This window comes from Bemisia tabaci, chromosome 2 (genome assembly GCF_918797505.1).
Source record: "Bemisia tabaci chromosome 2, PGI_BMITA_v3".
NCBI lineage: Eukaryota > Metazoa > Arthropoda > Insecta > Hemiptera > Aleyrodidae > Bemisia > Bemisia tabaci.
In genome coordinates, this window is record NC_092794.1 from 75616550 (window position 1) to 75630112 (window position 13563).

Genomic DNA, 13563 nt, shown 5'->3' on the forward strand with positions numbered 1-13563 from the left:
AGAGGGGGTGGAGGGGACTTTTGGATCACCCTGTATTAAAGTTTTTCTAATTATCAAAGACACTAGACATTCTGAATAAAATCGCATTTGTGACTAAACAGCTTGAAAAATAACATTTGTTCAGCAATGATCAAAACTAGAGTTACTGTACATAGGAAGAGTAAAGACAAATCTGCTCATGGATTCCATAAATGGGAATAAAGATTGCACATTTTGAACATTTTCCATAGTCTTTGGTAAACTTGTTCCCAAATTCCTTTCCTCAGTTTTCTCTCTAATTTCGTTTGTTTCCTGGTGTGCTCCTAAATTCCTGGTCCATTCCAGTTTATAAGCTTTGAACTTGGTGAAAATGTAATCTTCATTTATGTATATAATGCTGGGGAGGCCTAAAATATGCAAGCCAATTAAAAAACGATTTCCTAAGTCTCAGCTTTCAGTACAAAAAGACTCTTCTCAAAATTTACCTGAACAACTGGAGAGGCTGAATCTTGTGCGAGAGCAAGGAGAATTGATACACTTGTGTTTAAATGTTGAGAGGATCCAAGCCCCCCAACAAATTTATGGAGACAACCTAGAGCTAGAGAATGGCCAGTTCTGGAAACAGCGTCTCGTGCAGATTTCAGTCGATCGAAACTCATTTGAGCAGTCTCAGCTGTGAAGCGTGCATCACTAACAACCTGAGCTAGTCTTCCTAAACATTCTGCAGCGGCACAGCGGAGCATTGGATTATTGCTGGTCAGAGTTGTCTGAAAAAGGACCATTAAAACGGTTGGGTTATAAAGTATTCGCATCTCATCCCTTGAAGTAGAAGTATTGCAAGCACCGTTTGTTTCTAATCTGAGTTATTAATGCTTCCTAGTTTCCTAGATCCTTTCACAAACCAAAATGATACTGTTTGTTCAATTAAAATGATTGAATTTGTAAAGGAAATTACCAAAGTTGAGAAAAGCATGAACATAGGCATCGTGTCTGGGAAATAATATCATGAGGTCAAGTTTGGCAACAATGGGAAGTGTTCTAATTCCAGAGACAAGAGACCCTCCACTGGCCTCTTGGCGACAGGTGGAAGCTTTTACTTTCGGGGATTCAACAGTTCCTTATGGACAATTATAAGGGAGCAACAGTCATCACCCTAATTTCGGCTGTTGACCTACCTACATGGTCGATGATGAGCTTCGGGTGACGTCATGAGCCAAACAAGTTTCCTAAACTTTGGCCATTTTCGGCTTGTTTGCGAAACAAAACTGCCAACACGTTGTTAAAAATCAACCATGTAGGTAAGTCAACAGTAGAATGCTGAAGTCCCAAAAGTAAAAGCTTCCACCATGGCCAAGAGCTGACGGGCCTCCTTGTGCTCTTCGAACGCAATCAGGGGCTCTTGGGCATTTGACCGGGTTCGGTCACCCGCATTCCATGTCAAAGCAAAAAGACATTTTTACTTTGAAGCAAAATTGTTTTATTTTTCCCTCCTCATTTTTCAGAGGTTGTATTTCTCTCCATATAAAAATGTGTGTAACCTAGTATAAGTTTATCTTATAAGTTAAACCCAAGTTTTTTAAAGATGTATCTTACATCTAAAAACATTCTGTACATATTATAACTTTTGTACAAATAATAAAAAAAAAAAAAAAAAAAAAAAAAAAACCATGGCCAAGATACTAGTGGAGGGTCTCTTGTCTCTGTCTAATTCCCTCTATTGATTTCTTGGTTATGTTCAATATAAAAAATTAAGAACTACTGCACCAAAACAAACTGACTCTCACTAAGCGATGGTAAAAATATTTTTTCTTTTAGTCAATTCACGAAAAATTTCGGTTCCGTTTTGGTTAATTCCCATAGCCTCCATTCATTGTTACATATTTGGCTCGAAAAAACTGGAAAGAGCTTAGATCGAGTCAAAGGATCACTCAAGCCATGACTTACCTTCAAGTTGAGTTGAGTTCGCAGGACTCCATTTGAAATTGGAATACTCGCACTCTCTTTTTGGAGACTGAGAGTCTGTCAATTTTTATAACATTTTAACTCTTTGAATAAAACAGCAGGGGTATTGTTCCGTTTTGGAAAATCATGGCTAACTTGCAAATTGCAAAAGATGGACAGAAAATAATAAATACATCAAAATGCTTCGTTCCAATGTCCAAAGAGATATTGAGATACCTAAATTTTGAAGATATCTTCCTTTAGGGGTACAGATGAGTTACAGAGTTACAGCTGCTGATGCTGTAAACCATATTTGAGCAAACCAAGTTTTTCTACCTCAATTTCTAAGATGATGGGCGAACATTAATTTCAACAGCATGGATTAATGCTTACCGTGATTAGTGAAAATGCTGCCTTTTTTATATCCTCGTGTCCAATGCCAGATTTTGTTTCTGTGAGGCTTTTGAAACCACTGAGCAGTGCAGCAAAAACGTTCGTTGCAACTGCATCAGATCGACACGATTTGGCTTGTTTGATGCACTCAGAGAAATGATCCAGCATTTGCAGACGATGCTTGTTGGCAACACAAGAAAATATCTTGCCAAATAAAGTAACAGAGGCATCAATCACAGCAACTCCTAAAGGTAGCGGTCCAGGGATATTTTCACCCTTTTGAAAATATAAAAGCAAAAATAAGTTTTAGGGAAAAAAAGAATGTAAAAATATCTATTATGATTCTTCTGTAAAATTTAATGGTCTTTAGTTTTGAAAGTATGCATTTTTTTGTTAGGACACGGTTTTGTTGCAGAAAAAAGCTGTTTTCGATCTTAGGGCAGGCTATTCAGTGACGGAAGTTGAAAACTCGATTTTTTTTGTAAAAACGTCGCCGGCGCCAGTTCTAAAAATGCTCCGATCGGTCTGAAACCTTACAGAAATTATTTTTTTTCTGTATTGGCACCTGTTGAAAACCAGGGAGCTGAACTTTTCCCGCACTTTTTTAGCATATAAATAAGCCGCATCCTAGTGCCACTGGGGTCTCCTTAGAGTGATTCCTGCATATTCCATTTCAGGATATTGTTTTTTTTATGATACAGTAATTTCTGTTAAAAGCCACAGATCCTATTTGAACAAAGGAATCTTCATGTCCCAGCATTCTTGTATACAAAGTCTTATGTCATGGCAGGGAAAAGATTTTTAAATTTTCAAAAGGCCCTTATTCCGTCTGCTAAAGCTTTCCAATTCTTCATTATTCTGAATATAAAATGTTAATTCAACTGAGGAAAGGAAAGTTATGAAACGTTGTCGTACAAGTTTGACTGAACAGAAAAGGACGTACATTCACTAACGATCGATAGAGGCAACAATGATCGTGTTCCAGAGCTCCAGACCCTGCGGCACTCATTGACTGTAACTGAAAATAGAGAAAAACAGAGAGGAAATTCAAGGATTTGATAAAAAAGATGCTAGTTCATTCTGCCGACTGATTAATGAAATTGATAGACAAAGCAATAGACAAAGAAGACAAAAGCTACATGGAGCGATCCTTTTGGTAGAGGTTAGCGAAAGGAGGTAAGTAACAGACAAATGAACGCCAACTCACAAGAGACCCTAGGGTTAGTCCATCATTTTCCGCCTTTGTCTGCAAAACCATCCGTCTCAACCAATAGGGTCGCTCCATTTTCCCATTTTCTTTGCTTTTCTATCAATTTTAATAATCAGTTTGCAGATTGTACAAGAAAACATTAAAAGATTCACATGAGCTATTTTCCAGTGCTATACTTTATTTCCTAGTTCAAACAAATTTTAAAAAAATCATGAATGCTAGAAACTCTTTCAGGGTTATGAGAATGTTTAGAATTTAATTATTTGTCAGTCTAAGGGAAGATTTAAAAACATTCCTGGCTTTTTTCATACAGGGTGTCCCAAAAGTCCGTACCCCCCCCCCCCCCCCTCGTAACTTTTGAACCATTAAAGATAGAAAAACGAAACCTTGGGAATATTTCTATCTTAGGGGGGACCATCTTCTAGGGGGGTCAACATTTTTGTCCCCCCCCCTTTTTTATCAAATGGTAACCCCTATTTTGTGATAACTCATTTAAAAAAGCATAAAAAACTAAGAATTTTGGCCCAAATCGCAGATCAATATCTTAATTTTTGACCGAGTAATGATAGGTTAAAGGTCAAATTTACCTATTTTCAAAAATCATAACTCGGGTTCAAAATATCTTAAAGAAAAAAATATAACGGGAAAAACCAAATTGTAAGCACTTTTAAGTAAAAATCACAGAAATTACTTCAAACTAATTTTTAGGGGGGTTTCGGACCCCCCAAGTACGTCATTTTAAAGGTCATAAGATTTTCCCGCGAAATGAGCCAATTTCCCCTTATTTTGCGTCAACATTATCTTGGTGAGTTCAAAATTAGTTCAACGTTGCGTTTTCAAGTCCCCAAATTTCGAACAAAGTTTTAAAAAAACCAAATTTAAATGGTTAAATTGAATCACCCTCAAGGACTACGTGCAAAACGGGCCATTTGGGGCTCGGGGCGGATACCTTTGAGACTTGCCCTATTCATTCACCTAACCATGCCCCATCTTTTCCCAAAGTTTCAAGCTCCCCAAAAATTTTGGGGAGACGCGGCGGGGGGTCAAAGTTAAAAACCAGCAAAATTTTCGCGAATTTAATACTCGAAAACCAAGAAGTTTTGGAAAACGCGGTTTAAACAAGCGTATTCAGCGTGACGAGAGCTTACAGAAAATGTAGAACATCATAGGGTCTTGTCAACTTCAGCTCGAGTTATCGCCTCCGAAGCGCCGGAACGCTCAAAAAAGACCCCTTATTTTCTCACGTTTGGGCCGATTTCAAAAAAAGCCATTTTTTTATTTTGACGAAAAACTAATATGTTGTTCCTGACTCTCTGTAGCCCCTCTAGCTCTTTACCGCATGCTGGGGAAATGTTTTGGTCGCGAGTTATAAGAGCGGAAAGGAGCGAAGGTCAGGAAAATCGGCTATTTTAAACTGCGCGCGGCGACGGATCAGGAGACATGTGGCAACAATGCGAGGTCGGCAGAGGAGTGTGATTCGCCGAACTGAGTGGGAGGGGACGTTTTCCCTCCGATCAACGCCGCGCGCGCAGTTTAAAATAGCCGATTTTCCCGACCTTCGCTCCTTTCCGCTTTTAAAACTCGCGACCAAAATATTTCCCCAGCATGCGGTAAAGAGCTAGAGGGGCTACAGAGAGTCAGGAACAACATATCAGTTTTTCGTCAAAATAAAAAAATGGCTTTTTTTGAAATCGGCCCAAACGTGAAAAAATAAGGGGTCTTTTTTGAGCGTTCCGGCGCTTCGGAGGCGATAACTCGAGCTGAAGTTGACAAGACCCTATGAAAGCCCTTTCTGACTGAAGACCCCCCTTTCTGAAAGCTCTCGTCACGCTGAATACGCTTGTTTAAACCGCGTTTTCCAAAACTTCTTGGTTTTCGAGTATTAAATTCGCGAAAATTTTGCTGGTTTTTAACTTTGACCCCCCGCCGCGTCTCCCCAAAATTTTTGGGGAGCTTGAAACTTTGGGAAAAGATGGGGCATGGTTAGGTGAATGAATAGGGCAAGTCTCAAAGGTATCCGCCCCGAGCCCCAAATGGCCCGTTTTGCACGTAGTCCTTGAGGGTGATTCAATTTAACCATTTAAATTTGGTTTTTTTAAAACTTTGTTCGAAATTTGGGGACTTGAAAACGCAACGTTGAACTAATTTTGAACTCACCAAGATAATGTTGACGCAAAATAAGGGGAAATTGGCTCATTTCGCGGGAAAATCTTATGACCTTTAAAATGACGTACTTGGGGGGTCCGAAACCCCCCTTAAAATTAGTTTGAAGTAATTTCTGTGATTTTTACTTAAAAGTGCTTACAATTTGGTAAATTTTCCCGTTTTATTCTTTTCTTTAAGATAAGATGTACCAGAGTTATGATTTTTTGAAAATAGGTAAATTTGACCTTAGACCTATCATAACTCGGTCAAAAATTAAGATATTGATCTGCAATTTGCGCCAAAATTCTTGATTTTTTATGCTTTTTTGAATGAGTTATCACAAGATAGGGGTTACTATTTGAAAAAAAAGGGGGGGGGGGACAAAAATTTTGACCCCCCTTAGAAGATGGTCCCCTTTAAGATAGAAACATTCCCAAGGTTTCGATTTCTATCTTTAACGGTTCAAAAGTTACGAGGGGGGGTACGTACTTTTGGGACACCCTGTATACGAACGGGTGGCCAAGAAAATTATGAAAATTTGATGGCAGAAAAATCTGAAAGCTGACCATGGTTGTTGTGGAAATGAGGAAAGAACAAGAGATTTTATTTCCCAATCTTCCAAAATTTGTTTTGATTGGATGTTACATTTTCTTTATTTTTAATATTTTAAATCATTTCTGGAACTGAATTTGCTCCAATTTTAAATCAATCTGCAACAATTCTATAAAAAAAATGATTGGGTCTTTCAAATGAAAAAATACATACTATCTCCCGTAAAAACTTAATCATGTGATAGAATATGGCTGTGACTGATGCAATTTAGTTCATTTCTGCGTAATTTGGTCCAAGTTATCACCTCAAATTGCCTGAATGACCCTCTCTACTCCGCAAGGTACTTGGAAAAAGGACATGGATTGAAAGAATAGAATGAAACATTTTTGTCTCTTGAATAAAGAAAATAAAAATTGAAACATCAAAAATGTTCATTCTGCCTAACCCTGAAACTCTCACTTCCCATTAGAATGATGCTCTGATACTTGTAAATTAGGGGTTCACGAAGCTTCGCATTTTGCGAAGCGATGCGCGAGGTCGGAAAAAGCGAAAATTTCGCAGTAATTCAAATTATCGCGCTCTTTCGGAATCGATGCCGAATGCCGATGATTGATGGATAATTCTCTGTAACCGGTTCTTTGCGCATGCGCTTGCGGCCGCTCCGCGTTATTTAGCGCCTTTTCTCCTACTCCGGTCCTTACCTCAATTCCATCATAATACAATTTTTTGAAAAGTTTAAATGTTTAAATCGATGGTTTTAAAATTATATTTACCACAATTTCGTAGATATTGCTATGTTTTAAATTAAAATAGATAAAAAAAATTAAAAGGAAAATAAAAAGTGAAAACCGTTTTTATTTTTCATGATTCCGTGATAATTAAAGCAAAACCGATGACAAATTAAAAAAAAATCTTAGATCTGCTGGCATCTCAATAAAAATGTATTCTTGAAATTTAGGGGAAAAAGGGGGAAAATTTAATGGATGTATTCTTCACGCATTTCCCGGTGTTCAATTAAATTTATCACCGCCGGACGCTGAGTCGCGACTCGCTGGAGTGACCGCCGCGAAATTTCGCGGGTTGCATCCAGCGTATTTGAAGGGGTTTTTTAGTCCGCTTCGCTTTGAAAAACGCCGCTTCGCGGACCCCTATTGTAAATGTTATCTGCAAGGTTTCCGTGGATAAGGGGAATCTACTATACCATTTTCCAAGAATTTTAACAAGATTTTGAGCTCTGTTCTAGTCACAGAGACCTATATATTATATGTTTTTTAATTATTTTCTCTTAATTTCATCAGAAAAATTTTAAAAAGTTCAGGAGTTGCTTTGGACTAAATTTTGCAATAAGAAATTACAATTATAGAAAGGTTGGTGGAGTGAAGGGTGACTAAGAAATCTTACAGGTGAGCCAGAAACAGTAGTTCCTGCAGGCTGATTATTGAAATTGATAGAAAAAGCGATAGATATAGAGGAAGTGAAGCCACCTATTTGGCAGAGGCAGGTAATTGCAATGAACAAAGGAGGATAGTAATAGACTGACTTCGGCAATCCAAGAGTGGCTCTGCAGTAAGTCAATCATTTTACTTCTTAGTCTATACAACCACCCTTGTGAACCGAGAGGATCTCTCCATTTTTCAATTATCCATATCTTTTTCTAAAAATATCACTAATCAGCCTGCAAATAACAAAACATAGTTCAATTAAAGCACTAACCTACTATCTGATAACCCCAAATAAAATACTGCCACTCCTTTAACATTTTCCTGAAACTTCTGATGAGTTCATGTTTCCTACAAGCTAACAAAATACCTGACATACCTGACACTCAATCGAACGATGATCAGAGTCTTGTAGCCAGGATCCAAGGATTACAGAATCTTCGGCGTGACATGTAATAGGGAGGAGAGAGGTTGTTGTATTTGCTGGATTTTCACTTAGCGTCAATTCAGCTACAAGCAGCCGAAGTAAATGAGTATAAGATCCTAAAAAAATCAAAAGGAAATTGAAACAATCTTGGACAAGAAATAAATGAGACGGGAGAAGAAGAAGAGTCAACGATAAATTCAAGATACTAATGATTAAATACACTGAAGGTCTTTCAAAAAGAGTTGCGACTCTCGGCCGCAAAGAACATAATATATTTAAAAAAAAGTTTACCAAATTGTTCAGGTTCATACAAAGCAACCCAAACATCAAATCCTTTGCTACAGAATTTGCTATGGATAAAGTTTGTTTTTACATTTCTCTCATACATATTCTTAAAGGCAAGGAGGGCACTACCTACTGTGCTTTGGATGAATATAAGAAAAATAAAAAGAAATGGTAATACTTAATCATACTTTTGGAGTAACTCTGATGAAAACAACTCCAATGAGACGAAGTGCGCGAAGAAACAAATGTGAAAATACATCTTTAGGAAAGTACGTACTGACATGCTTCACCAGTTTTTCTCGCTTTATTATTTGGACTTACGTTTTTCTGGTTTGTAATGTTAGGATTTTTTTACTTAAGTTTTACATCTTGATACATTTGAAGATGGTCAGGGTCGTTGGCTGAAACATTCCAGATTTTTTTTTTCAATGTTTTACTCTTGTTCCTCACTTTCATGGTTCGCTTTATTCACGATTACTATTACTAAGATATGAAATGCAGGGTTTTCCTTTTTAAGGGGGGGGGGGAGGGTAGAGTGGGACTTATTTTTTTAAATCGACAAAACCAAATGTTGCACGGTCTTAAATGGTTCTATGGGATAAAAAAACACAGTAGCCAAGAGGATTTTGAGAAAAAACATGTTTAACCCGGCGCGCACAGAGCCATCAGCGCATCGAGATTTTTCTGGTTTTTTTGGCATTTTCGCCGTATATTTTTGATATTTTTGCCAGCAACACGGATTTGACGCTAGATGTCCAAAAATTGGTAAACACCTAGCGTATACCTTGTAGATTAAGGGAAAATTTTTGTTTTTCTCCTAAGTCACTTTCACTTCGCTTGGTAATGCCGAAACGCTCTGCTTGGCAGCTCTAAAAATCGAAATTTCGCCGTTTTTTAACGTATAATGAACTTTTTGAGCAACCTATAATGGGAGTAAAAATACGAAAATTTGTGGAAAGCAAGTCCATACCATCAGTATGGAAGGGCAAATGTCAGAAAACTCCTAGGTCTTTCATTTTCTGCCAACCTATGCCCACAATGGTGAAAACCCGTCAAAAATAGCTCAATTTTGACCGTTTTTTCGCGTTCGAAAAAGAGCTTGATGCAAAAACGGCTTTTTTCGCCCCCCCCCCCCCCTAGAAGTTCTTCAGACTTTGTCCATTGATTACTCATATTTGAGCGCTTCTTTTCCCAAATTTTCAGACCCCCAAAAAATTTTGGGGCGGAGCTAGGGGGAGTGGAAGTCAAAACCTGTGAACCTCGATATCTCTCGAACAAAGAAAGATATCGAGGTCCGGTTTGGACGAAAAATCGTCTAAAATTGCATACTTTAAGATTTTAAAGGTCGAAATCCCAATATCACATTTTTAAGTCGACATATGTGCTTTTTCCCAGTTTTTAGGTCTAGAAAATTTCTTTTAATCGAGAAAATTACAAAGATCTCAATTTTTTATTTGAACCAAAACCAATTCTTGAAATTGTTCGTCTTTTTCCGCATCCAACGATTGGTCCATTAAGCTGGGGAATCAAACGGTTCCGGAGTTATGATCGATTGAAGTTTCCGCTCAACGCGCGTCGACAGATTTTCGCGCGCAAAAAAGTCGGATTTGACTGTTATTAGATCAGATTTTATGTCCAAACTGAGCAAAATGCACTATTAGGGACTCTTGAGGGTCTCTGAGTTCAGAAATTACAGATACTTCAAAAAACTTCACGTTTTTAAAATTACAGCTCCATAGCGCTATTTTAGAGGCCCACTGAGCGCCGATCGGCCGCTCAGTGGTCCTGTACGGAGCTGTAATTTTAAAAACGTGAATTTTTTGGAAGTATCTGTAATTTCTGAACTCAGCGACCCTTAAGAGTCCCTAATAATGCATTTTGCTCAGTTTGGACATAAAATCTAATCTAATAACAGTCAAATCCGATTTTAAATCGGTCAGCGCGCGTTGAGTGGAAACTTCAATCGATCATAACTCCGGAACCGTTTGGTTCCCCAGCTTAATGGACCAATCGTTGGATGCGGAAAAAGACGAAAAATTTCAAGAATTGGTTTTGGTTCAAATAAAAAATTGAGATCTTTGTAAATTTTTCGTTTAAAAGAAATTTTCTAGACCTAAAAACTGGAAAAAAGCACATATGTCGACTTAAAAATGTGATACTGGGATTTCGACCTTTAAAATCTTAAAGTATGCAATTTTAGACGATTTTTCGTCCAAACCGGACCTCGATACCTTTTTTCGTTCGAGAGATATCGAGGTTCACAGGTTTTGACTTCCACCCCCCCCCCTAGCTCCGCCCCAAAATTTTTTGGGGGTCTGAAAATTTGGGAAAAGAAGCGCTCAAATATGAGTAATCAATGGACAAAGTCTGAAGAACTTCTACGGGGGGGGGGGGGGGCGAAAAAAGCCGTTTTTGCATCAAGCTCTTTATTGGACGCCTTGTAATGACAATGAAGGTCCAAAAATTTGTGGAAAGTAAGTTCATACCGTTTGTATGGAATAAAAAATTTTACTCGGTTCCTACGTTTTACGTTCTTCGTCCTGCGATACTCGAAATGGCAGCGAAAACGTAAAAAATACCTCAAATTTATGTATAAAATAAAATACCCTCTAAGACTTTTAAGACTTTAGGGCGTCTAGCGACAACAATTAAAAATGTAAGGGTCTTAGAAAAATTGCCGTTCCTTAGTGAAGTACAACATATATTTGCTTGCACTTATAAGAGTCGCCGATGTCATAACAGGGGCGAAAAAAATTTCTCACACGAAAAATTGGCCGAATTCAGGTATACTTGACGTTCCCGATACGATTGCGAGCACCGCACAACGAGGAATGCATAACATAGGAACGAAGCAGAATTTTTTATTGCATGAAGATAGAATGAACTTACTTTCAGCAAAGTTTTCGACCTCCACTGTCACTACAGAGTGTCTATTAAATTTTGATAGCGAAAGACCGGTCAAAATAGAGGTATTTTTCACTTATTTGTGTATCCAAAGGCACCGTGCGACAAACAATCAAACATCTATGGATCTATTGAAATTTACCCTTCCATACTAGTGGTATGGACTTGCTTTCCTCCAATTTTCGAACTTCCAGAGTCATTACAGGGTGTCTGATAAATTTCGCCATTGAAGAAACGGACGAATTGAGGTATTTTTGACGTTTTCAAAGTGATTGCGGGCACCGCACAACGAGGAATGTAAGACATAGGAACCAAGTAGATTTTTTTATGCCTTGCGGAGGGAATGAACTTACTCTGTACAAATTTTCGGACCTCCACTGCCACTACAAGGTGTTCAAAAAAATTCTCCAAAAACGGCCAATTTGAGGTATTTTTGACGTTTTCGCTGCCATTTTGGGTATTGCAGGACGAAGAATATAAGACGTAGGAACCGAGTAAAATTTTTTATTCCATACAAACGGTATGAACTTACTTTCCACAAATTTTTGGACCTTCATTGTCATTACAGGGCGTCCAGTAAATTTTTTAAACGCGAAAAAACGGTCAAAATTGAGCTATTTTTGACGGGTTTTCCACTATTGTGGGCATAGGTTGGCAGAAAATGAAAGACCTAGGAGTTTTCTGACATTTGCCCTTCCATACTGATGGTATGGACTTGCTTTCCACAAATTTTCGTATTTTTACTCCCATTATAGGTTGCTCAAAAAGTTCATTATACGTTAAAAAACGATGAAATTTCGATTTTTAGAGCTGCCAAGCAGAGTGTTTCGGCATTACCAAGCGAAGTGAAAGTGACTTAGGAGAAAAATAAAAATTTTCCCTTAATCTGCAAGGTATGCGCTAGATTTTTACCAAGTTTTGGACATCTAGCGTCAAATCCGTGTTGCTGGCAAAAATATCAAAAATATACGGCGAAAATGCCAAAAAAACCAGAGAAATCTCGATGTTTAGGCTCTGTGCGCGCCGGGTTAACCATTTTTTTTCTCAAAATCCTCTTGGCTACTGTGTTTTTTTATCACATAGAACCATTTAAGACCGTGCAACATTTGGTTTTGTCGATTTAAAAAAATAAGTCCCACCCTAGGGGAGGGGGGTGTACTTTTTTCTTCAAAAAATGTTTCCACATTCTTGAGGATCAAAGGATCCCACTTGCTCCTTAAGGGAATGGGTGCCCTGTTCAATGAGCTTGTTCAGCAATTCGTAATTCTTGCATTTTTGGAAACTAGAGAGTGCACAGAGTTCACAGGAATTTTCCCCGATTTTTTTGAGCAATATTAACCCACGAAATACGAGTCCAAAAGTCCGTATTTTGGGCTCCCATTTAAACGCGCGCCGCTTGGGCCATCTCAAAATGGCGCCCATTCTATCCGTCCGGCGCGGCGGTGGCCACACTTATGACCCGGCGTGCCGGCGAGGTACCTCTGCATGCCTCTGCCGTGTGTGGGTCGTATAAACAAACGAAGATTGATAACACAAATGATCCAAACAACTCGAAATCTCTTGATTTTAATTAATTTAAATCCATTTTCGACTTCAACCTAGCATTTGGCAATAATATTCATCGTATTTTACAACCAGGAGCCACGGCCTATCGGCTCATTTTAAGGTGCATTCTGAAAATCAGTCTTACAAGTCCAGTGTCCAAGCCCAGACTTACTTCTTTAACTTTCTTTTGACCATTCTCTTTTCATTTTCGCCTCAAATCAAATGTTTTGCAGTTTCTTTGTCTTAAGTATGTGGTCCTGAATTCATTCAAGAGTTAGAAGTTCACCATTTATTTAGTATTATAGCCTTTTGACCTCTCAAGCTTTACCGATATGATCTCATGTAGTTCGAGGTTTCTTTGGCCCAAACCAAGTGATTACTTGCACATCTGATGTGTGTCTTATGGCTCTTCAAATTCGCAGTGTAGAACTACATCAGAGACTACAGTTACTTAATCCAGTTCTGCTCTCTTGTTCAATGTTTGTCATAAGTGTTTGTTCGTGTCTGTTCTTTACAAGTGACCACTGTAGTGCATATACACAGTTACGCTATCGGTACAGGTATTATTTCTTGTGTTCTACAGTCAGGACTTTCTCTTAAGCGCAATAATTTACCAAAGAAATTCACCTAGTTGCGTAGATAATTTGGTGTGTAGATATTCTGTTAATGTCTCCTTGCTGTGATGCAAAGTTTCTGAGATCTGTCATAAGTGGATTTTGCATTTAGACGGTCACTCTTGTCCG

At 38.3% G+C, this 13563-nt stretch overlaps 1 protein-coding gene across 1 annotated transcript in view; it reads right to left on the reverse strand.

The window, feature by feature from the left end:
- The window catches only part of LOC109039674 (HEAT repeat-containing protein 5B), a gene marked incomplete at its 5' end in the record, with an annotated part of 181965 nt that overhangs the window by 82980 nt on the left and 85422 nt on the right, over positions 1 to 13563 (reverse strand). Inside the window, 4 exon segments of the mRNA XM_072296271.1 lie at positions 465 to 746; positions 2314 to 2589; positions 3257 to 3331; positions 8039 to 8202. Coding sequence (XP_072152372.1) covers positions 465 to 746; positions 2314 to 2589; positions 3257 to 3331; positions 8039 to 8202 — 797 coding nt within the window.